This window comes from Ursus maritimus, unplaced genomic scaffold (genome assembly GCF_017311325.1).
Source record: "Ursus maritimus isolate PB19 unplaced genomic scaffold, ASM1731132v1 scaffold_8, whole genome shotgun sequence".
Lineage (NCBI taxonomy): Eukaryota > Metazoa > Chordata > Mammalia > Carnivora > Ursidae > Ursus > Ursus maritimus.
Window position 1 is genome coordinate 66,636,823 of NW_024426996.1, and position 23,273 is coordinate 66,660,095.

The following is a 23,273-nucleotide window of genomic DNA, read 5'->3' on the forward strand; positions in this document are numbered from 1 at the left end:
ATAATATGATGCTTTCTTATTTATATTCACTATACTGAAATTCATCCTATCAATTAGAAAGTTCACTGACCTCCAAAATATGATCAATAAACTACCCAGATCCTCCCCATTTCTCTAAACTTAATTCCACTGGTTATATTTCTATATAAGGAAATGATCTTGAGGGGCCATGAGTTCTTGAAGATCCAATAGTCACTGATAAACATCCCCTGGGTGTAAAAGGTGTGCAAAATGGGCCATGTGCAGAAGGGGTACATTGCTACAGAGTAACCTCATGAGATAAAGTTAATCATAATTCAAAATAGGAAGACTCAAGAGAATATTCTATAATTGTGGATAATAAGGTGTTTCAAACAAAAAAAATCATTTTACGTTCTCACTTTTGTCCTAAATAAGATGAAATGGGTTGCTCCATAAGGCTTTGTTTGCCAGAAAGTTTGATTAACCTTCATTCAGAAAAGACTGTTTTTACTTATCAAATAGTAAATAATCTACTTAGATTATGCTGCTTTCTTGGGATATTAGAGAGGATGGCTTTGTACGGTTGAAATAACTGACCCAAACTGAACTCGAAGTGAAGAAACAAAGCCAAACAGTTAGCCTGGTAGACAGGTTAATATGTTTTATGCATTTGACAAAATCATGTTTGATGCTTAGCACAGTGTTCTGCATAAGGTATTTTCTCAATAAATATCTTTTGCATTTTTAAAATGAAAAACTTACCTCTCCCCAAACTAAACGAAAAAGGAGGTGTTTTTCAGCACTTCCTCATTGGAACATTGGGGCTAAATAATGTAGCCAATTCCAACAACTACTGAAAACATAGAAATATTTAACTCTGTTTTCAAAATAAATAAATCCAAATTAGATTGAATAAGGCTTGGTTAAGCTAAACTGTTGTTTTGGGCTCAATGGGCCCTGCCTACTAACTAAAGAGCAAATAGGACCTTTAAAATGTTTTCTGAGATTGAAATTTAAGAAGGCTTTGAAAGGAAGATAAAGGCAAACCTCATTATCTTTTTAGGCTTCCAGAATATTCTCTCTAGTTAAAACAGACTGTAAGCATGATTGCAGCTATATTGACTTTGACATAAAGTGCTATACATTTTGAGGCAGAATTAATAGCAGAAAGAGTCACTGTTATTAAAAGATCATAACAATTTAAAAATATACACAAAGTCTAAAAAAAAAAAAACAAAAAAACCAAAAACACCAAAATAGTGAAATCCAAGAGTTCTTTAGCATTCAATATTTCCTTATACTTCAAAGTTGAGTAAGGGGGTAAAGAAAACTAAAGACATTTCTAAAGTCTTTCTATTTGAAATGTGCATGGAAAACAGAATTACAAAATAATAATTTAGAGAAAGATGTACTGAAAAATATGGGGAGAGAAATTTCCTTCACACATATAATTTACTTTAGGTAGGATTTTCTCTATCGAAATTCCCTTAAGAATTCTTATGCCATTAGAATGGCAGCCCCTCGTATTTCTGAAGTATAGAAATTTAACACTGTAAGGGTGTTTTCCCACACATTCTTCCATGTTATTCTCAAACACCTATGTGAAGTGGGACAGATGTCATTACCTCTGTTTCCCGGGGGGGGGGGGGGTGGAGACTGCAAGAGCTCCAGAGTTGATAATATTAGTGCCAGGATAAGAAACCTGAGCTTTTTCCTTTAGCTACGCAAATTCATCAGTACCCCATCTGCCCTACATGATGGAAGGTTGCCTAATCATCAGGGGAAATAATTAATTGTGCAGGCATTGATTAGGCACTTTCTTTTATTTTTCCATGCAGATAGATTGTTTGACTGCACCTGAATTTTATGGCTACAGTTTTACTCTTTTCAAATGCACATAAAAGACAATTATATACAGCAAGCTGAAGAGACAACAGAAGAGCTTGTTTACCATGAATGATTAGGCAAAACCACTATAGGATGTGAAAAGATTCCAACTGGAAGACAGCAGTAGAGAAGAAGGGACTGATTCCAGTGGAAGGACCCCCCACAAAATCACAATGCATGCCTTGGGGTCAGTTAGACATTGGTTTGCAATTGGATCCCTACTTAAAAATTAAGTAACCTTGGGTTAATGTTTTCTCATTTTATACAAGTTATTGCTTAAATCCTTATTGTTCAAATCTACAGCGTTCTTTTAAATTAACAATATGTCACTTAATTATGGAGTTTCTTTTTAGTTAAGAAAGGTACTCTCTGCTATAAAGAAGTTGAAATTTAATTTTTAGTTAGTTTCAGATTAAAAAATAGAGAATAATTTGACTGCTTTTCAAGCAAATTCAGTCAGGAGCAGATTCTTGGAAATAGAAGGCATCTTTTATAAACATAAGCATGAAATTTAGTCAACATATGAAACCACAGGGTGATTTAAAACACTATCACACTGCCAAGCTTGTTCCTGAGAGTATATATAACTATTTAAGTACATAGTTCTATAACAGAACAATTGCTATTGTGTTTCTGAGATAGAATCAAACCTTAAACATCCCTGTCCCAGACCACCAATGGCTTTAGTATTTGTAAAAAGAAAAGAGGACATTTGACCAAGAATAGTATTGGATTCATTAATCCCCTGAGAACTGCACAGGCTATATTTTAACATTCAAAAATACAAAGCCATTTTTTCCATGTTTTTCAACTTAACTCTGTACGTAGCAAGTAACCAAACACAGCATATCACCTGAATAAAGCAACAGAAAAAAAAAAAAAGTGAAGACCTTAGTACGCAGAGACAAAGACAGCTGCTATATAATGTATTCCATGTTAGCCCTATCATCCTACTGCAAATGTTTTGCATACAACCGGAAATGTCAAGACAAGCACATATTGTGTTCCTCTTAGAATGCCATGCCTGCATGGGACGCACGAAGATGTCTGGTCAGCTGAGTAAGTAAAAATCCAATGTTATTAGTAATAATTCTGAATCTTTAAGGTGGAATTTCAAAAAGATTTCACGATAATTCCCTAGAAATGCGTATCACTGTAATTACTCTAGGACTTCCTTTCCTGGGCCCTGATGTTTTTGGGGAGCTATATGGACCATGTTGAAGTCAATGATTAGATGTGGCTCTTTTTATGATTTTAAAATACTGCCTAATACTCATGGCATTCTATGATGTGTTTTGACAATGTGATTCTAAAAATCAACCTCTTGGGCTTTGTAATATTTATTTTATAAAATGTTTTAACAAACGTATACACATCTTCCAATGTTTTCCATGTTTCAAACTACTAAAGATGTTAGTTTAAAGTTATAGGAAAATTCCCACTATTTAAAAAATTTTTCTATCTATACCCTATCTACTGTACTGAATGACCTATGTTTTTCATTATAAAAATAATTCGTTTGTATTATCTTTAAAAAGTAAAAGCACATAAACAGTAGAAATTATTAGTCTTTCCTTTTAGCCACCCCTTCTTCCCACTCAGAGAATTTCTGTCATAGCTTTCTAGAAACTGATAAAGTGCACTTCAGATGCCCTTTTTATAGAGTTTGGCACAGCTATCCATATATCAAGGATCCGAATGACTGATTTGACATATTGATTTCAGATTTTGCCAACATTCCTTTTACCACGTACACACAATGAAATCTATGTAGCTTTAAAAGAAAGAGGGAAACTAAAATGAAAATCATAATAGACTTAAAAGGCAACTAACCTTTTTCCACCTCATTCAGATTAGCAGCTGGCAGCGACAAAGACAGAAGAGACAAAAGACTTTTTACATTGCAGTACAACAGCAGAGCACACGAAGGCAGTGCACAGCAGTAACAACAGAGAAGCCGAGGGGGAGAGCAAACTGAAGCAAGGCTTAGCTTTCTTACCTACAGCCGGGCCAGACGCACAAACATGGAGTAAATGAGGCAAAAGGTCAACGCCATCACAGGGAGCGAGAGGTCTGTGTCTAAACCAGTTCATTTAGCCACCAGTAGCTCTACTTTTTAAGATGTGCACTTCATGGTTTGTGTGTGGGCATTGGAGATTTGGAAAACAGAGGAATAATGGTACAAAATGGAAAAACTAAAACCGTCTGGATATTTTTGACGGGATACATTCTAAGTCTTTACTTGCCCAATTTGTATGGAAGCTTTCATTCACTGAGTTTATATGATCCCATGAATACTACTGTGGTTTTTATGGTGATCCATTTTGTGATAGCTTTGTATACAGTCCCATGAGAACAGTGTTAAAAAACATAATCTTGACAAAGTTGATCCAGGGTTCTGACTCTTAACGAAACTTGCAAAAACATATTTTTCGATTCAACACCTAAGTTCATACCAGAGTGTCAGAACAGGTGTCAAGTTTGTCAACATTGCAGTGATGAAAAAAATATTGACAATTTTCACTTTTATAGGTTTTGAGTTTATGTAATTTGAGGGATTCCTTGAAAATACAGCTCCAAGATATGTGCTGTTTTTAGGAAGGACATAGGAATGATTAAAAACAAAAACAATCTTGCAAGCTAAAATTAAAACCCTAGAGTGAATTTTTAAATTATCTGTGTAATAATTCCAGAGTTCTACTTCCTGAATCCTTAGCATAGTAAGGTTAATTTAAATCACAGTGAACTAAACTTCCCAAAAATTAATCTTATCTGAAAAATACTAGCAACCAACATTCATATTATACAACTAGAAGGAAAGATAATGGGTTGAGTGAGGTAGAAAAGAATAGTTTTGATAGCTCGGGTGGGGAAGGCACAGTAAGGATTAGATAATAAAAAACAGTATTGACCCTTAAAATTTATGTTGTCAATCCCTGCAGCAGGAAAGAACAGCGAGTTTTCTCCTTTAATAAATCAATAACTTTTTACTGTGATGTTTTGGTCACCAGGGTTTAAATAAATTTAATTTCCCAATGGTGGTTCATTTTGTTTTGGGTATTTTTAGCTCTGTTTTATAGCCTGCCATCACATCGTGAGTTCTCTGTCAGACTGCTTTCAGATCTCTGAATTTTCTCTGTTAACAACATTATGTCCATTTCTGACTCCTGACACAGGTGCCAAATATAAAACCTTTCACCATAATAACTTACAACCTTTTCCCATGAAGTTTTATTTGTTCCCTTTCTCATTGTTTGCCTTTGGTGGTATAGAGTAAAACATCTCCAAACAGAAAAGCAGCTTACGACTTGAGTGATTTTTAAGCAATGACAACATGATTATATTCCCTGAGCACAGCAGGGGTTTCTTTTCCCAGGTCTCCTACTCATTAATCAGATTCCAATCTTAAATCTAAAACAATACAGCCGCATTATAAAAAAAAAAAAAAATCCTCCCTTACTACAGACTTGGATGAAGCATGATACGAAACTCTAGAGTCCCATTGATGCTTTCCTATAATTAAAGGCCACTTATGTGCCACTGATTTCAAAATCTACAGATGGTTGCTTGATATTTTGTAAGTGAGCTCATTTCTCATATGAACAAAAATACTACAGCTAATGGATGGGTTACAAATGTGCCTCATATAGATATCTGCTCTAATGCCAAACTGTCAAACTCTTTGTTGCCCACAAGACCCAGCCCTATTACAGTGGTAATATCTTCATGTACCGCGTACTGTGAGCTTTCTACTGAGTTTAACGTTTTTGTTTACACTTTGCCCAAATTAAGGCAAACCAGTATTTGGAATAGCTATGACTAAAAACATGTCAGTCTCAGTTCTTGTTGAGAGCCAAATGACTCTGGACAGATAGTCATGGCAGATTCCCACATGATGGCTGTTATGGATGTCACAGTTCGGCTAAAAAGTGGTTTTACTAAGCCTCAGGGTTTTTTGATATGTTTCAAAGATCTGACAGAGGGAAATGAGGCTTCATGATCTTTCTCAGAGGAAGAGGCATTGAACTGAATCACTTGGGATGGAGAAAATGTGTTCAAGAGGAGAGGTGTAGGAAGGAAGCTTGGAAAATGAAGGGAGAGGAGGTAAGACAAGACTCAAAAGAAATGGATTAGGAATAACACAGCAAATCGAAAGCCAAAGCAGGTGGACCCCTCCAAACCAACCGAGAAGAGTCTGCCATCTGATGTAAATTATCATAAAAGTGGGTGTGTAAGAACTGAATACACAGTGCTTTCAAGCCTAGGGTTTCATCAGGGGATACAGAGAAATTCTCGGTTTCCATGCTCAGGAGCACATTGGCTAACCCAAGCATGCTTGAAATGCTTGGGTCCAATTTGTCCAGGTCAGTGTAGGTGTAGTTTTAAAAAGGTTCCAAATTAAGTGAATTAAGCCCTTTCGATAATGATTAGGACAATGACTGGAAAACAGAATTACTCCATCCTAAGAAGGTACGAGGTAATAGATTTTAGTGCAAACATCGGGCTTCTTGTATAAGTCTGACTTAGCTCAGCCAATAAAACTCAGATTCTCAGGGCAGCTCCAAGGGCTTCAGAATCTTGCATGTAGGCCAAGGGCAAGTCTCTGAGGTGTGACACAAGTAATATCAGTGTGAATGTGAGAGGTATGTAGCACCTACCCTTAACAATGGTTTTAGGATGGGTACCTATTGAGTATACCTGTTATCGTTTATTAATGTGCAATATCAAGGAATTCAAGCTAGCCACTCAGAGGTCCAAGGGCTGCATATACATAACAGAACAATTATGATACAACCTGTTCACATTTCTACTGGAAACTTAATATATTACATTATATGCTTCACTGTGTAAAAAAAAAAAAACATATCATGGAAAAGACAGGTTCGAAGGCACTCAAACAGATCTGGGATGTCAAAACAGAACACTTTTATTTTACCTAGCATTTTCCCACCAAGAAAAGTACTTATTAAAATGCAGAGTTTGAGTATTCCATAAAAGCTTAAATTTCAATGTGATTCTGACAAATCCCTGGGAAAGTGAATCATACAGATGTGCTCTCATCTTTTCATGTTTAGAGATGTTAACCTCAGTCATCTACATAGTTATTTTATCCTCTGATATTTTTACCTATGGATTAAAATTGTAAGGAAATATATGGTTAGGAAAAAATACCCATCAAAATAAAAATGGTAATTTTGAATAGAGTGACAGAATCTACTTCCCCATCTTTTCTTACAAATAAAATGTGTAACATTCTCCTTTTCTCTATCAACTGTAAAATGAAGTGGTTTATTACAGAAGCAAGATTGTAACTGTTTTGCTTCTTATTCATAGCCCCCAGAATCAATCAAAACAGATATTCTGACATAACAGGCAGGTCTAAACTTGACGTTGCCTTTACAGCAAATTGGTTTGTGCAGGGAAGTTTACCAGTTCACAAAGACTTAGGAAATTTGTCACCCCAAGATATAAAATGTCAGAAAAAAAAGATGATAATTATATGATTACCCAAAGTGCTCAATATCTTCCTGATTACGTTTTTTTTGAAGGACATGAGTTCCTAGAGGAAAACACTCACTAGTGAAGAAACACAGATGGACACAAGTAATCGCAAATGCTTAGTTACGTTTTGACTATGTGAAAAAAATGCCCCCCTTTTCACCTATGTATTGGTGGGTTGGTTTGCACAGGAGAAATGCTTTGCGTGAAAAACGTTATGCAACTGTGAGACTAAAAGCTTCAGAATGATAACTTCTTTTTCTGCTGGATAGCATGACTTGAGGTAGATGCCTGTGTTCTGAGCCTGCTTGGTCTTTCATTTGGCGGCCAAAACCCTCTTAACTGTTTGGTACTCACATTATATCTAATTTGCAAAACACCTACCAGTTATTGAATAATACAATGGCTTACCACACATATACAGCACATTGCCAGTGATGCTTTCAAACAGATACACTATTGATGGTGCAGAATTTCCTACTCTTCCTACCTGTGTACTCAGGTGGACAAAGGCACGTGTAGTTATTAATTCCATCAACACACGTAGAGTTATTTTCACAGTCATTATCTTCACAGTCGTCAACATTGACTTCACAATTTTCTCCTTCAAATCCGTCAGCACAAATACACCTGAACACCAGGGGGAGAAAGGGCAAAAAAACAAACAAACAAACAAACAAACAAACCATGTTTGTGCTGCCTTTTAAAACCGTATGGTCCAAAAATTGAAAAAAGCTAAACACACTCATCAATTACAGAGGTTTAAACTGTAAGAAATTGAATTTTAAGATGCTTTTAAATGACATGAAGTAAGCATGAATTTAAGGTAGTATCCCCCAAATCAGTAACAATTTGAAAAAAAGAAAATTTATGCTGGCTGCAAGATGGCAAATGGCCCGATGGTCCTGTAAGTCAATAAATCCAGTGTATTCGCAGGTCTAAAACACAAGCAAAGTTTATAGCCCTAGGTATCTTAATCTCAATTTGTGCTCTAATAAAACAATTCATGCTTCTCTGCTCGTAAATGAGGAGGAACTGGTTCTGACTTTAAAAATCACGACACCTCCTACCCTAGCTATGAAGTCTTCCATGTCAACAAAAAGGAAATATGAAAATAAAATTACATCTTCCTTGTCATTATAAAATGTAAATGTTCTCATTAAGTCTCAACAAATACAATTTTTCAATGACAATAAGACATTGTACACTTGATCTTGACAGGAATCACAATAATCTTTGAGTAGTATGACCGAAAAAGAGACCATTTCATAACAGACTGCAGAATTGAAGAATACTTATTACAAAAAGTGGTATTTCTAACCAGCTTTGTAGTAGATTAACATTCTTATGTGAAATTATTACTGTCATAATAAGAACTCTATTTCATAATTCATGAAGTATATCTGAAGTAATTGTACTGTATGATTAAATAACTCCAGATTAAAAATGTTCACGGCATGTTTGTCTACTCATTTTGTGGCCTGGAAATGAATCATTAATTTTCTGTTTCAGTGGGACCTACATCTTATCATTACACACTGTCTGTTAAAGCAATACACAAAGCAACAGATGAATACACGACTTGAAGTGGGACACCATTGGCTATTAATTAGCATAACAGAGCTGCTACTTTGTCTTGACCTAACCTGACTGTATGAATCATAATGCATGCACGTGCATGTTTTAAAAATTTCTTGATTTTAGAGCATCCTGAGCTGAGAATACTGTAAAGTCTCCACTTGTTTTCCATATTACAATTATCTCTGAGAAGGACTAATACATATTGTCCTGATGAATAAATTTCTGGCATTCTTTTAAGAATAACACCCTTTGATTTGAAAAGGAACATGAATGTTTGCTTAGTTATTCTTGCCCCAATGCAACAGACAGAATATTATAGACTAATGACCTACCAAAATCCATCTTTTTCTCCTTCCTTTAAGTGGCAAGTTCCTCCATGTTGACATGGGTTACTGATGCATGCATGAATTGGGACATCACAGTCCTGACCCTAGAGAAGAAATGGCCAAATAAAGTCAAGTGTAAATAAAGGAGATCTTAGTACAGAGAGAAAACACCATAGAATAATGAGGACCCACCGAAGAAAGCTATGTTTTCAGATCGGGGCTCCCTCAAAAGCTTCTACTGACCTTGAAACCATAGGGACAGGTACAGCGATAAAAGTCAACTGGATCGTTGTTACAGGTGCCATCATTTTTACATGGGTTTGATAAGCAGGGATTACATTTCGCTAGAATGCTGACATCCACAGGACCTAAAAATTAATTAAAAAGTATAGGAAACTGATGGTTTATATTTTTCGTTCACTTAAATTATTTAAATGCCTTAATATAACAGATTTCGTATCAAAAATATTGGTCACATATCTATATGTATTTCTCTTCCATGAATAGAACAGAAATCAGCATCATTGTATGACGTTCAAGAATGCAACAGGAGACCATGTCATTGAAAGGCATGGTGAGAGTGCCCAATGTCAGAGTGGGACTATGGGCTGTGAGCTTAAGTGGTTAGGATCTGATGTTAGTGACGCCAGTGTCACTGGGTCAATCTCCCCATGGGCTAGTCTGTGTGGATGCATTCCATGGCCATTGCCTGCACCTTAACCTCAGTCATCTGTCATGGAAATGCGTAACTTTGATCCCAAAGAGGACTCTGTGTGTGTGTGTGTGTGTGTGTGTGTGTGTGTGTGTGTATGTGTGTGTGTGTGTGTGTGTGTGTGTTGGGAGGAGGGGATGAGGGGATGTGTGGGTAAGTTTAATGCATAAATAGAAATATATCAGTGCAATTAAAAATACAGTAGTATGCACCTGCCCGGATATCACTAGTTCAGTAGCATTACTTTCATACAGGAGATAGAAAACAGTGCCACTTTCATGCATCTGGAAATAAACCAAAAATGTAATTTCCATTATATTCTCCCTCCTAGCCTTTTGGTTCAGTGTGTTAACACATCAGCACAGGCATGTGGTGGGTGAGATTTCTGTTTCTTCCGCTCTGAGAAGAAAATAGCGTCGAAATAATCCTCACTTTGCAATCTCACCTTTTGGGATACACACTTTTAAAATCTCCTGATCCATGAAAGGTCTAGATTAAAGGCAGATTCATTTGCAGCCATTTTCCTTTGGTTGTACATATTCCTTCCATAAATGGCTAACAATGTGGAAACTATACTGTCGTCAGTAAAATTACGTTCCACTGCAGCTACTCTTGACCACATCAGACTGCCTCTTGGCAACTGATGAGGACAGTATCAGGGTGACATATTCATATGTATAAAATGCACGTGTTTGATAATGTAAACATTCATTACGTTTCTGTCATCAGCAATATCTCTGTAGTTCTTTATTATCACTGGAACAAGCAGCCATAATTCCAGCTGGATAGTTCATCCCACGTAACTCCCAGCAAAGCTAGCTGAGCTGACTGTTCAGCACGCCCCTCCTCCCACTACCGCTGATCCAACCTTCTAAGGCAGCTCCACCCACAATGATAGGGTCTCTGCTCATATAAACTATCGTTCATCAGATTTTTCTACAGATTGGAGTTTGTGTTTGTGAGCTATTGGTGTACTCACAGAAACAGAAAGAGAATGTGAATTATCATGGTAGGCATAAGAATTCTTCATATCTGTGTATCCCTTACCCTGGAAAACACCAGTCCACATTCATATAATGGTTATGGAGTGAAATCCAAAAGAGGATACTGTTCTGTGTTGGTCAGTTTTTCTATTAACAAAAACCCTGAAATCTTTCTACAAAGAAATTCCTATATCTTTTTTTTTAACCATCTGGAAATGAACGACAGTTCTGGGAATGACTGTATTAACAGAGGGATGGTGTTGACTTCTAGGGACACCTCAGTCACTAGAAAGGCCTTGCCAGTGTCCCCTTCATTTTCTCTTGGCGACCAGAGGAACTAATGCAGTTTTGTATCAAATCACAGCTGGGAAATTGCTGGGATGAATACCAGCGTGATGCTCAGAGACATTTAATTTCTCTCCCCCTCCTCAACGTGTTTACCAAGTAACTTTAGCTCTTCGGCACATTGGAGAAATAAATGCTGGCAGTTAGTCAAAGCAATAAGTTAAATTAAGATAATGCCCCACCAAAAATAGCCTTGCGTCTGCTAACCTTATCATGCTTGGAATCTGCAATAGAAAAGCAAGCAGTGGGTACCTCAGCGAGGGTCGAAGAGAGAAGAGTCTAACTTGGAAAAAAGGCATGGGGGGAGCAGCTCAGAACGTACACAAGCAAAACAGAACATCAGCAAATACGAGGACTGTAAACACTCATCTGGCCACTTCCCAAGACCTTGAGAAAAATTGTCTCTTGGTCTATTTCTGTGCTTTCAACCTTGTAAGACTGCGGTTTGAATAGAGGAGTTCAGGGTTTGCAGTTTCTATGTTTATTCTGTGGAATGTGACATTTTTCAAAAATTACGTTTGATTGTTTAGATGAGAAGCCAGAGATTGTTGCAAGAAAACCAATTAAATACATTTCGAAGAATGTAATAGAGTATGCAGATAGCAAAGTTGCCAGACTGAAGTAATCCAGTTTAGCACAGAGCCAAGATTTATTTAATAAACACCCACTGAACTATATCTAATATATTAATCAATAAGCACTAACTTCTCCACGTCTTTTTCAGGACCAAATTTGGTTTCCTATATAATTAATCCTGCTCAACTATCTTCATTACCTGGAATTCTTATGGGTAAACCACATGAGATCATTGCCCCCTCATCCATATTCAGTTTAGCTACAGGAATAAAAATAACCACCTTTCCCACATGCACAGGATTTTCCTGATCTATTTCTTAAACTGTTTTGGTGGCATCAAAATTAGGATTTTAGTTCTAAAATACCGAGTTCTAACTTCTTCAGGTTCGTAAAGTTGACCACCACAGCTACCCTTCTACACTGCTTTTCCTTTTTCAAACCCTTCTTTTAGGGTCAATGCTTCATAGATAATTTCTTATTTGTAGTTCCTGAGTTTGAATGAAGGGTAATTCAAACCATGTTTATGAGTTATAGCAATTCCAAATAGTCTCTAATATCCCCCAAATATCTTAAAAATGATATAATTCTTATTTATTTTATTTTTTACTTATTTTATTTTCTTATTTAGATTATGACTCCTCCTAACTAAGCATCCTTCCTATAATGTGATTTTTTACATCCATCTGGTTAATCTAAATCTGCTCATTTCTATATTCTAAGCCCTAAGAATTATATCTCTTGTATCTGGCTCTCTCCTCTCATTCATCTTCCCACCAATATATCGTTCCTCTTCTAAGTCTACCTTCTATTTTCTCTTTGCCTTCAATTTGTGATTTATTTTCTGCCCAGGATACTTTCTCTGGGATCCCTTTCCTGCAAAGTTCTTATTCAAGGGGCATGACATCTTTAATTCATTTCTATAACAAGGAGATGATATCAGAGCTGAAGAGGGTTGCTGAAATCATAGCAAAATGGTAAAAGAGTTAGTTAGCACAGCTGTTTAGGAAAAAACCAACACAGGTACAATTTTGCACACTTGATTATTCCCAGATGAAAGATGATGTCCAAGAATAGGAATTACACAAGTCTCTTATCATAATGCAAGTAATCTTGGACAGAGAATCTGCAGTCCATCAAACTAAGTTAGTAATCTAGATTTGTTAATAAGAGTGTGGAGTTAGAGAGTAATGGTAACCATCTCAGTGGGTTGCTTTACGCATTCAATGAAATGGTCGTGAGTTTTGAGTACAGAATACAGTGAGAACAAGCATAGAAGCCACAGCAAGTTCTCACAGTCTTCCCTAGACCTCCAAAGAAGGTAGGTAGCTGAGAGGAACTTGAGTGGTTCACTGAGAAGGAGAAAGGAAGTCTTCCCCTGTCTGTTTGCTCCAATTTTAGCACAGACAAAGGCAAGCTAGAGCTTGCTATTTACTCATTCATTATAGGTTTCACTATCTTCTGTCTATACCAGGAGATGCTGAAGTTTGGGAAAAGTAGAGGGACTATTATTATCAGAATCAGGAGGGGAATGGTACGGAGCACTGAGAGATAATGATCCGTTGGGTAACAACACCTAGAGTTAATGATTTTATGTGCTTAGGACTGCAACTGTGATTTGTAAATTTGGCATGGACAACCACCAGAAACATTCATATTAAGAAGGAGAGTTTTTGTTCTTACACTGCTGCTTGGCTAGGGAGTACAGCTTGCTAGCTGATACAACCTCACCAATCTTCAATCTTTCCACTTGCCCAAAGTTAACTAGTCTCAAGAAATTTTAAATTATTGCCAATACAATAGCCCTTATAAGATGTGTGCCACAGAAGGGAAAAAAAATCTAGCTTCAGGAATACAGATTTTACTAATGTCACTGAAATGAAGGAGGGCAGTCTAGGATAAGTAGGTTGATTTAAGACTTGGTCTTGACTTAAGAGAGCCCTCTAGCATCAGCTCTATGGATTGGAAGTGTGTTTAGCTTAATAATTCAGAGGGAAATGAGCCAAAAGTTTGGTTAACAATTTGTCTTTGCCAGTTACTTTAATCTTTAACAGACAAACTGCTGGACCTCAAATCCATTAAAGCTTGTAGGCAGACTTGCTTACTTGACTGAAATCCCTAGCTACGCACCTGACACCAATATCACCACCCACTGAGAATTGCATTCTCACTTTGATTTATTACTAAAAGCTCCGGACACAAATTTCTAACTATATCCCTGAGTCTGCCTTCATTCTGGCATCCCTTGGAAACCTAAGTCAAATAAGAGAATCCTCTAACTCTTCCCTTGTATAAAGTCAAAGGTACATCAAAGACAACCCAGGAAAAATGTAGGGGGTATTTGATGTTGGGCATAATTAACTAAAAGGAGGTTTTTATTTAAAACCCCAAAACCCTAAGCTCTGCTTGCCATTACATGATTGCATTTCTTAAGCATTAATATCAAATGCATATTTTTAACAACATTCCATCAGTAGGTCATTCATTTATCAAATATTTATTGAGGATCTACTTTGTGCCAGGCAGTAAGCTAAGTTTTGGGAGTTCAAAGGTACGTGAAATGCCGAAGTTTCTGGAAAACTTACAGTTCAGTCGTAGAGACATGTATACATCAACTACAGAATGCAGTTACAAGAGGATGTGGGAAATGAAAATGCAGGTTTTGGAATATATGTTTTAAGTTTCTGCAAGCCTACACAGGGGAGGAACTCACTAGGTGCACGGAAATATTAAATCTGAAGTTCTTTAAAGAGTCATGGCTAACATTTGAAGCTGTGGGATTGGAATCCCTACAGGGGTAGGGAGAGAATCCCCTTTATGTCAATATTAAAGAATTTAAGGTAAAGGTGTCAGCAAAGGAATGAAGAAAGAGCAAAGAGAATGTACAAGAAGGAGCAGTTGCTACCAATGTCTAAGATGAAAAACAAAGATGACTAAAAAGAAGCCACTGAAATTGGCAAGATGGAAATTGCTGGAATCCCTGTAGTTTCACTGTATAGTATGGGATGGCCGACAGACGATAGGTGGTTAAAATCTTATAAATATGAGTTAGATAAATGGTTTAACAAAAACACAAAGGCTGCATATTACACCTCTGGGATCACTAGGCTTGGCTATTTGCTATATATACATGTGACCTTAGGCCAATAAATGAATTTCTCGAGTCACAGCTGAATGGAAAAGGACAGTAATTATTTTATAGAATTTTATCATACCAGATTGATACGGATGTACACTATTTAAGAACAGAATATGAATTGTTGGTTCTCATCACCTATTAATATTAATGTCTGGGGCGCCTGGGTGGCAAAGCGGTTAAGCGTCTGCCTTCGGCTCAGGGCGTGATCCCGGCGTTGCGGGATCGAGTCCCACATCGGGCTCTTCCACTATGAGCCTGCTTCTTCCTCTCCCACTCCCCCTGCTTGTGTTCCCTCTCTCGCTGGCTGTCTCTCTCTGTCGAATAAATAAATAAATAAAATCTTTAAAAAAAAATATTAATGTCTGTTACAATTTTCCCAGTGTTTTAAGTTTCCAAAAGTATAATGAAAAATAGTCCTTGTTCAAAAAAAAAATAAAAGAAAAAAAATAGTTCTTGTTTGTTTTTTAAAGATGGTGCTTTGGCAAATAACTATGTACAAACCTGAATATTTTCTTTAGCCAGTGAGCAATTCATAATCCCCCAAAAGCTAAGCTTATTTCAAAATTATAATTATGTGCTGGTGGTAATAAATCTGAAAATGTAAAAAGGATTTGACCAAGTTCTAAATATTACTTCAAAACTGATTTAGTGAATTTTTCATTACTTCTAGTTTGGGCTATACTATTATTATTATTTAATTTTCTTAAGATTTATTTATTTTTTTGAGAGAGAGAGAATGAGACAGAGAGAGAGTGAGCACAAGCAGGGGGAGAGGCAGAGGGTGAAGCAAACTCCCCACTGAGCGGAGAGCCAGATGTGGGGCTCAATCCCAGGACCCTGAGATTATTACCTGAGCTGAAAGCAGACGCTTAACCAACTGAGCCACCCAGGTGCCCGTGTTATTAGTATCTTCTATATATTTCTATTGCCAAACCTCCATATTGTTTTGCAATTATCTATTTAAGTGTATTTATCAGTAGAATAGAAACTCCACGAAGACAAGCATCTTTCTATGTCCTGTTTAAGACATGAACTAGATTCTTAATACCTCGGAACTGTGCCTGGTGCATAACAGGAACTCGCATGATATTTGGTGAATGAAAGAAGAAATATATTATTCATTTCCACTAGACTGTTCATTCTTTGGCACTTAATAAGTGTTTAATAAATGTCTGTCAAATTAAAAGTGAACAACTTAGTTGTCTGTATAGCTAAATCTTTCTGAAACAAGAGCAATAAAAAGAATATCAGAAATTAACATTATTCTGCATACCATGGGGAGGGCAAAAATCTCTGTTTTACTACAGATTGCTTGATCATTCTAGCATCACCTGATATTTAAAAGATGAAGACCGAACATCTGGGTTATAAAGAAAAGTCACGACCATTTGCTTCCCACTCAAGAATTTTCTAATCTGGGTATTAATTAAATATTCTTTGATAATCTATTTCATCCAGTTTATTTATTTCTGTTGTGCCTTGAAACTATGATATTATACCATAAAGAAAATACTCTGAAAAATGTAGGATAAAAATTGTTAACTGAATATATTACTCAAAATAATGGCCCAGCCTTTCCTAGCAGAGAAAACATTTAAATTATATTTACATATAGCTATATAAACACATCTTCAATTAAAGGATATTCCTCTTCCTGCCATAATATGAAATTACATATTTACAAATCTTAATATTAGGAGCATGTACTTACATGATTTTCATGAATAAAATAAAACATATTAAACTGGCATAACTATGGGAAAAGTTAAAAAATTAAAAACTCAAATTATAAAATATTTAAAGAAGTGTCATTTTACTGCTTTCAAGCTCATAAGGCCTGTTAGCTCAAAAACTCAGTACTCAGTAGATTTCTTAGAGTAAATTATTTTAATTAGTAGATTAAAGTACTTTGCCTTTTACCAATCCACTTATTATGAATAAATACTTTAAGCAAAGCATATGAAAGTAGTTCAAAACTTTCATTTTCTAAGTATGTTTCAATAGTAGAATGGGACTCTCATTTATATTGATTTGTTCTAAGAATATTTTCATTGATAATTATAAAGTAAACTCTAGTGGTAAGCAGTGGAGTCAGTGAGTCAAAAATTCTGGCTCTCTGTCTTAGTAGCTGAGCGATGCTGGACACATTATTTAATCTCTCTAAATTATTATATTTTCATCTCCCAAATGGGGAAATAACAGTACTTACTTAAGGAATGATGGAAAGATTACAAGAGATAGGGATCTATGTAAAATCCTCAGCATAATTCAAACCCTCAATAAAAGCTGTTCTTAGTTATTATTAGTATTATTATTAGTAGTAGTAGTAGTAGTAGTGGCAAAGATGCCATATGAACTGCCATAAATCTTCAACTAGCAGAGTCTTACGACAATGACACTTCATAATATTTTGACAAATACCAAGAAATGCTGGCAAAGGGCATTGTGAGTTTCAACGTTTGCTATCACTCTAAAAGTATATTAAGTTATAGAAAAACCAAGTAAATCTTAGTCTGCTAAATGCAACTGCACTCTATTTGTTGAGTTCTGCAGGTCTACACTTCTTGTCGCCTGCCCTACACCCATGTTGCCTGCCATCCAGTGCAGGGTACGGCTTGAAATATATGCAATCTGTTGACTTGGGAACTTCATGAATACTAAACTAAACCACAGCTCCAGCCCTTTCCTACAACACAGCTCGGCTCCCGTGGCACCTTCCTCACACTCGACAGCCTGCCCCTAAGACCCAACAATTGGCTTTGGTACACCCGCACTAAACTTCTCACGGCCACTCTCCTCTGACACAATTTCTTCCTCTGAGCTTTTGTAGCAACCACACTACCCAACATGGGAGCCGGTAGCTGCACCTGACTCTTTCCGGTTAAATTTAAATTAAATAAAATTAAAAATCCACTTCCTCTGTTGCATTAGCTACTTTCAGCAACCGCGCACGGCCAGTGACTACCGTATTTGATGGCAGATACACAGCATTTTTTATCACTGCAGAAAGTTTGATCACGCATTGCTGATCCAGACTAATTTTCCCTCAAGCATATTTCCATTCATGCCATACTACGAACTAAACAAAATGTTATTAAAGAAAAGAAAAAAAGGTCAAATCAGTTAGCTGTATCTTGAGTTAAACAGTCATTTATGTATGTGTGCTGTCTGTGTGTTGGACTTCTGAGAACATGTAATGAATGACTGTGAACAATGTCCCTCAGAGAATTGAATGCAAGTATGTAGCTTTTCTCAAATTTATATTATTATGAAATATTTTTTAAAGAAATATCTCCAGGGAACTCTAAATTTTGAGGAACCTACATAAGCACCAGCATTTTTCAGAAAGGAGAACAAGTATCCCTGGGTACAGAGAAATAAAACAAAATCACAGTTTACAGTTCTCAACTTCCCCACATAATCTTTCTAAAACACACCTGCTCAACGATGATGCCGAAGAGAAAGTTATTATTTTTTTAAAGATTTTATTTATATATTGTCAGAGACAGAACACAAGCAGGGGGAGTGACAGGCAGAAGGAGAAGCAGGCTTCCTGCTGAGCAAGGAGCCCCATGTGGGGCTCGATCCCAGGACCCTGGGATCAGGACCTGAGCTGAAGGCAGGCGCTTAACCAACTGAGCCACCCAGGCATCCCTAAGAGAAAGTTTTAATGCCAGTTTCTCTTTCCCTAGCTCCCATTTGACAATCTCCTCCAATTTCCAGAACAACGATATGCCTTATAGCACACCAGAAATTTGGGGGCACTGCCCCAAGGAAACATCTGCGGTTACAAAAGAATAACTTAAAACGCTGGTTATCTGCAAAGTCTCTTGCATTCAATGCACGTAATCCCAGAGAGGCACTTCCAATAAAGTTTTACTTTCAATTTTTAATAAAAATATTAACACGCTGATAAATAATTATGCTGTCCCAAGCAATGGTGCATGAGTATTAATAACAACTCAATTTTAAGAAAAATTTAAAAACTCAAAGATTTTTGGTGGAAGGACATTTTAAAAATTCAAATGATAAATATATATACCTTTGGAGCAAAAAATGAGACAATTCTCTGAGGTACTGGAAATAGAAACTCAAGGAGAAAAACAGAAGTTCAAGGAAAAATAGAACAATGTGAAATCTAAAGAGGATCTTGTTTTGGTCTCTTAAATTAGCTGTGATATTTAGCTTCCATCATACACATTTAGAAGAATAATGGAAGAGGTGTTTTTTTGTTTTTTTTTGGTTTTTTTTTAAGGGTTGGTGGGTGAGGGACAGCAGGAGAGGAAGAGAGAGACTCCTACGCAGGCTCCATGCCCAGCACAGTGCCTGACCTGGGGGCTGGATCCCACCATCCTGAGATCACGACCCTGAGATCATGACCTGAGCTGAAATCAAGACTTGGACGCTTAACCAACTGAGCCACACAGGCGCCCCTGGAAGAGTTTTGTTTCAAAATGTCGATATTTACAACGCACTGCAAATTACATCATCTGCACCCATTTACAGCTCTGAAAAAGCATCAGAAGCCATTTAAAAAACGGCTCAAGGGAATATAGTTTTTAAAAATTCCTTCTTTGATCAGTAAAACATTGCTTGTCCTGCATCATGATTTTGTTGGTGTTCTAAAGTGTTATGATAATAAAACTGTCAGCTAACCTATACTCAGTGCTTACTGTGTGTAAGGCAATGTCTTTTACACACATTAAATCAATTAATCTTTTCCCCCAGCTGTACTGAGGAGTAACTGACAAATAAAATCGTATACATGTAAAAGGTACAATGTGGTGATTTGATAGACACATACACTGTGGAATGATCGATAAGATCAAAGTATTTGGCATATCCACCACCCCGAATAGTTAACGTCTGTGTGCTTGTGGCGAGAATGCTTCAGATCTAGTCTCAGCGTAATACCGTATTATTAACTACACTCACCAAGTTGGCATTAGATCCTCGGAACTTAACCTTATCATTCAAAGTCTGTGCCCTTTAACTTGTATCTCCCCATTTCCCCCCTCCCTCCACCCCTGCAATCCACTGTTCTATTCTCTGTTTCTGTGACATCAGCACCTTCACTTTTTTTTTTTTAATTTCACGTGTAGTAACTTATCTAATCTTAACAGTAACATTTTCAGGTATGTACTATCATCATCTCTGCTTACACATGAGGAAACTGAGGCACAGGCTGGTTAAGCTATTAAACTCAGGTTATATAACTATTGAAACGTGAAGCTGGAAACTCACACCATGACCCAGGGCACAACAGGACCTCCTTAGGTGTTTTTCCTATCTAAAATGTTCGAGTGTGGAGACTGTCTCTTCAGCTAGGTGTGCAAGCCCCGACGGCAAGACCATACTGGACACTTCTCTAAGCTCCACAATACTAGGATTTAGTTGTACACGTAAAACATATTTAATTTAAATAAAGTTCAATAGTGGTTATCTCTAGGTATTGTGATTAATGTATAATTTTAGTTCTTGAAGACATACAATGTTCGTTATCATTAACATTTTCCTATTTAGATTTTCTATATCGGCCATAGATGATTCTTATAATAAGAGAAGAAAAAGTACTTGTTACTAAGGCACTATTTAGAATCCACAGATACATAATACAAGGGGAAAAGAAAAGGATACAAGCAAGCAAGAGACACCCACAGCAATACGGGAGGCGAGTCAGAGGGTTTGGCCTGAACACTGGGGAGGGCTTGCTTCTCCTTACCTGGCATCAGGAAGCCACAGCGCCCTGGCACCCCTGGGAGCAGGGCACACGTTCAGACAAGGCAAAAGCAAAATATTGTTACTCGTTAGAGGCTATGAGTGAAATTTCTAGAAATCGTGTACTCTTCACTTCGCCATACATTTTAAAGAAAACTTAGACGTTTCCAATTAATTACTTCTGCAGTTTCCTTGAAAAGCCTGGTTCTTTACTTGGGCTCCTCAGGTAACTTCTCAGTTCCGTGCAAGCAGCCACTAGTCATTAGCCATTATTTATTAGGGGCTTTTCAGCTGTACCTTTGAGGTCTAGCAGCCGTGTTTTCCCTTTTAAATTAATACAGTGAGTTTTTATTTACAGAAGTACAAATGGTTAAAAATCATACCTTGACATGTAAATTTTTTGGAGGGAGTCGTGAGTAACAATTTATCTGCCATTTCTCCAGGACCGGCACAGCGAGCAATCCCAGGTTCTTTGTATTCTGACTTTACCCAGTCCGATAACCACTGCATGTTACAATCACAGTAAAGAGGGTTGGCTCCAATTGCTCTGGAAAACAACACCACAGAAGCACACACACACACACAGTATGGATGTATTGTTATTTCCTAAAGGAACATAACTCAAAGTGGCGCTCAGGAGAAAATCCCTATAGATTTATTGATAACAATTTAGAAGAAAATGGAGACATCGGGGATTCCCCGTTTTCCTGAATTATGTGCAGCTGGGACTTAGGGGGTTGTCACGAGCCTTAAAATTTACCTGGGCTCTACAAGGTGTTCTTGTATTTGCAGAGACAGGTTTATATTGGGTACAAGCAAACCCGACGCACAGGTTAATACTTCCTTCATTCGCTCATGATTCACTGAGGACCCAATCGCTATGCCAGGTTTGGGGGCCCCAAATATAAATAATACATTATTTTTAACAGCAAAGAACTGCTTCTGGGAAGGCGATTAACACATTCTCAAACATGCACATAATTTGCATAAGAAATGCTACAGTAAAAGTATTCACACGGTGACTGTGAACAGAGGGTAACTTTTCTGGGAGACTGGTGGTTAAAAGCCTGAGATTCTACATCCTTAGACTCAAGGAGGTGGAGACAGTGGGGAAGGATGTTTCAGGGTAAAGGACCAGTAAGTGTGAAGGCACGAAGATAAGAAAGGGCATGAAACAAAAAAGATGCAGAGAGCTTGTTCACCAGAGTGGATCTGGACCTTCACTAGATGTCTGTCCCTTTGCAAAGTCCTTTATTTTAGAACTTGGCTTCCACTCCCATTAGCAGTAGCAGTGATATAAAAAGTAAACAAGATGATAGCTAATATTTATTGCACCAAAATGCAGGTGCTGTGCTGAGCCACTTGATATGAATTACCTCATTATATCCTAAGTAACAACTCTAGGAGGTCAATAGTATTAATAATCCATTTTACAGATTGAGAAACAGGCCAGAGAAGTTAACCTGTGTGTTTTGTAAACTTGCCAAGCTTGGTGCAAGTAGTAGATGCACGAAGTGGCATTTAAAAATGGATTAATTCTGATTTCTAACTTGTGATGAGTAATGCTTCTAGGTCTGTAGTCCAAGCAAAATCAATCCTATTCTTTCATGAGGAAAGTCCCAAAATATACTTGTAAAACGATAATACTTTATATTGTAGCAGTTTTAATGCCCAACTCTAATGAAGAATTGGAGTGTAGTAGATGTTATGCTCAGATTCAAACTTTTCTTCTAAATGGAAAATGAGCAAAATGATGTTTTGGAGTCATTTAATGTCATTTCTACTGACATTTGTTAAGTCTGTCCTGTGTGAAATAGTGAATGGAGCAGAGCTCTTTATGATCTAGAGAATCAAAGACAAATGCATAAAAGAAACACAGGACAGACAAGACACATGGCAAGGACTATTCAAACTGCTCCTGGTGTTGGTGGGGGTGCTCACGGAGGGAATGTCCTCCTTCGCTCAGGCAGCGCCTTCCTTAAGCTGCCTTTTCTGATACATCGCCCTAACACTAACAGAACGACTACTTTCTTCTTAGTGTTGCAAACTTTCCCAGACAGTGCACCCCTGAGCTGGCAGGTTTAATCACACTGTGTCTCATGCAAATGACATCCACGGAATTTGTAGAGTTGAGGGGGGGGGTGTTGCCTTTGAGGTAGGTGCTGGGGTTCACACAGGAAAAAGTGGACGTTTTGCCTCCTGGGACCTGGAGTTTATTGAGAGAGATATTGACAGTAGGCACCAAAGAAGCTGATAGACAGATGTACACAAAACCTACAGTGATTCACAGAGCCCCATAAAGCACGTTCAGATATAGCGTGATTGACTATTGGCTCCTATCCTCTGCCCATCCCCCTTGCTCAATTTCCTAAAGGCAACTTCTTGGGATCTGGTGGGATTTGGAGGGGAGGACAAAGCCAAGAGAGAACATGGCAGGCAATTTCTGGGGAACTGGCAGGCAACTCACAGCACTTTTATTTAATCTGAAGCATACTTGCCACCAGATGGCACCACACCAGCCCCTGAGCTAAGAAAAGTTTTAGATCCTA

The 23,273-nt window shown here is 37.3% G+C and overlaps 1 protein-coding gene across 2 annotated transcripts in view; it reads right to left on the bottom strand.

Moving 5' to 3' along the window:
• The window catches only part of SLIT2 (slit guidance ligand 2), a 344,854-nt gene that overhangs the window by 35,321 nt on the left and 286,260 nt on the right, over positions 1–23,273 (bottom strand). For both annotated transcript variants that reach the window (XM_040625101.1, XM_040625100.1), the window contains 4 exons: positions 21,108–21,271; positions 9,498–9,622; positions 9,261–9,358; positions 7,838–7,977 (listed from right to left, as the gene is read on the bottom strand). In XM_040625101.1, coding sequence (XP_040481035.1) covers positions 7,838–7,977; positions 9,261–9,358; positions 9,498–9,622; positions 21,108–21,271 — 527 coding nt within the window. The remainder of the gene's footprint in view (positions 1–7,837; positions 7,978–9,260; positions 9,359–9,497; positions 9,623–21,107; positions 21,272–23,273) is intronic.